Source organism: Mus pahari, chromosome 7 (assembly GCF_900095145.1).
Source record: "Mus pahari chromosome 7, PAHARI_EIJ_v1.1, whole genome shotgun sequence".
In the NCBI taxonomy this organism is placed as follows: domain Eukaryota; kingdom Metazoa; phylum Chordata; class Mammalia; order Rodentia; family Muridae; genus Mus; species Mus pahari.
Genome location: NC_034596.1, coordinates 81,052,858 through 81,055,773, shown reverse-complemented (window position 1 = coordinate 81,055,773; position 2,916 = coordinate 81,052,858). Strand labels below are relative to the sequence as shown.

The window sequence follows — 2,916 nt, the reverse complement described above, 5'->3', positions numbered from 1 at the left end:
GGAGGGGAGGGAAGAAATTACATCCCACATATATAAATGCTCCAGGGAAACACAGTGACAGAATGCTACTCTGTGATGCCTGAAGCCTGGGGCTGCAATAGGGGGTGACTTATGGAAGTGCCCTATGTAATGGCTGTGGAGTAGTTAAATTGGTGTTTAACTTGCCAAGATCACCATCAAAGTGCACACTTAAAATGGAGACATTGTATCTACTGCCTGGAAACTAGGTCTGAGTGCTTATCAGAAATGAACAATGTATTATATAGGTACATACAGTGAAGACAGACACGGTTTCAAATTAAGATGAAAAACATAAAGTTAAAAAGAATTTATTCAAAAGAATAAGCACAAGCCGGGCAGTGGTGGCACACACCCTTGATCCCAGTACTTGGGAGGCAGAGTCAGATGGATCTCTGAGTTGGAGTCTAGCCTGGTCTTACCGAGCAAGTTCCTGAATGGCCAGGGCTACATACACAGACAAACACTGTCTCTAAAAAAACAAATGAAAGAAAAGAAAAATTAAGGACAGGGAATGGTCAACAGGGAGGCAGGGAATTAAAAAATGGGAAGGAGTCTCAATGCATGGGTGGATTATTACCATTGATGGCCATGTTCTTGGATCTATTCATATCTGTGATTTGTCTCTTTTACCCTCTCTTTGAAGTCTGAGTCTCAAGAAGCCCAGGAGGCCTGGAATTTACTGTGTATAGAGAATGAACCTACTGCCTCCACCTCCTGCCTCTGGAAATTACAAGCATGCGCCTTCATTTCAGGCCTTTGTGGGTTAATTGTAATTTGAAACAAAGTAAGAAAGGCGCTACATTGGAAGCAATAACAACTGAGTCACAGTCAAGCCGATCCTATAGACCTGAAGTATAGATAACTTCAGGAGAAAAAAAAAAGGTAGTCACCTCACCCATATATTTCCCATGTCTCAGATGTAGGAAATATGCGAATGAATCCTCCTCTCCGATCATTCTCCTCCTTTACCCTCCGGAGAACTTTGATCTAGGTAGAGGAAGAGAGAATACAATAAGATAAAGAGCACCTACTCTGAAACCTGAAATCCTTGTGGCTAAAAGATAAAAGCAGGTTACACAGGAAAAAAACAACAAAGGCATATGTGGAAGAATTAATAACATTTAGGATGTTTCTGAAGAGAAATTTCTCCTATCTAAAATCTTTCTCCTTTCAGGGTAAGACACGAGCTATTCATGAGTATTATGAACCACTCACTAATTTGCACTAAGCCCTGTGTTAACCAACAAAGGCCTGAAATGAAATAATCTTTACCTCCTCCATTGACAGACCAAGCACAGAACCGCCTAACTTCCCCGGTACCTTCTCCCGGGCTGAGGCCACAAGGTTTTTCATTTCTGCATCACTGGCAGAGAGTGGACGGGTGCGCTAGAGGAAGAAGAGCAAAGCAAGGTTGAGGTGAGCAAGCTCCAGCATCTTCCCCTCACACGTCCCCTCAGCATCAGCACCATTCAAACCTGGAGACACTCAAACCTACAGCTCAGTGTCTACAATTAATCACTTAACTCCAAACCCCAGGAAACAGAAAAGCTACTGAGTGAAAAGACAAGAGAAATAGCAAACTGCTAACAACAGCTGGTCTTCAACTTACAGGGATTCAGTGACCTCTGCCTCCCCAGGGCTGGAATTAAAGGTGAGCACTACCACACCTGACCTGGGAACTTAGTCTTAAATATCCCAGCTACTAGAACTTAAGGACTAAATTTTTTGCTAGAGTAACCTAGTGACATATTATAGTACTATAATACTATAGTACTATAGTTTTCCCTTTAAACACAAGGAAACTAATTATACACTCATCTGCAAAACTAGCATGAAGTTATAAAAACTCGATTTTTATAATGGACAAAACTCTGTGATAAGCTGCCTATATAATGAAATATTATTAAATCAACATTTATTTGTCTAGCATTGACTCTGGTGTCTTCAACATCTAGAGAAGTAAATCAATATATATTTATTAGACAGGTAAGTGGTTGTGCTGGCATATAGCCCATATATTCAGAATTTAAAGCTGCACAAGAATTTTGGGAAGCATTTTAATTCCCTTCAGACTCTAGGAATAAAGTGAGCAGTAGTATTTACTGGAATAACGTGTTAAAGGGAGAATCTGTACACTCAGGACAGGAATATGTCACTTTTGTAAATCTTTAAAGTGTAACATTATTTAGTAAAGAACTGAAATAGTAAATGAATGGCTTGAGGACTTTTTTTTCATGATCCCACACTACTTACTGTCTGAGAAAAATAAACAAGCGTATCTAGTTCACTCGTACAAGCACAATTCTGATCAGAAAGGTGCATAAAGCCACTGGCAGTGAGTCTTCCGAAATCAAGTAGCTGCCCTGTTGATACTATCTAAGGCACTTTTAATTCTGTGGGGAGCTAGCAGATGGAGCCCAGGGCCTTTCTGTGTAACTTCTCTATTGCTAAGCTACAGCCCCAGTCCTTGACTTTGTTGAGAGAGTATCTCAGGCTCGCCTTGCCTTCTAAGTACTAACGCTATGGATACGGGTCATCACACCTTTCAGTTAAGGGTTCTTTAAAGTCATCTCATGGAAAGACAATGTAGGACATGTGACTCAAGTGACTGCATACAAGTGAAGACTAAGTGCTGAAGGGTGCTAATTCCCAGAGCAGCTTTCAGGGCACATCACTGTATGTTGAGGAACAAAGGACAAGCCAATAGTAATGATGATTTCTACCTAACACCTAATGATGATTTCTTTTTTTTTTTTTTTTTTTTTTTCCTTGGGACTGTTAAATATTTTTATATATATCTTGTTTTCCATGCACTTGTCTAATTCAGTTTTCAGATACTGGAAACAGAATTATGAGTGAAGTGAGAAACCAATGAGGGTTTTTTTTTTTTTTTAA

At 39.9% G+C, this 2,916-nt stretch overlaps 1 protein-coding gene across 13 annotated transcripts in view; it reads right to left on the bottom strand.

Moving 5' to 3' along the window:
- The window catches only part of Ttll5 (tubulin tyrosine ligase like 5), a 228,384-nt gene that overhangs the window by 153,993 nt on the left and 71,475 nt on the right, over positions 1-2,916 (bottom strand). For all 13 annotated transcript variants that reach the window (XM_021201541.2, XM_021201542.2, XM_029540627.1 and 10 more), the window contains 2 exons: positions 1,294-1,407; positions 917-1,008 (listed from right to left, as the gene is read on the bottom strand). In XM_021201541.2, the coding sequence (XP_021057200.1) occupies positions 917-1,008; positions 1,294-1,407 (206 nt within the window). The remainder of the gene's footprint in view (positions 1-916; positions 1,009-1,293; positions 1,408-2,916) is intronic.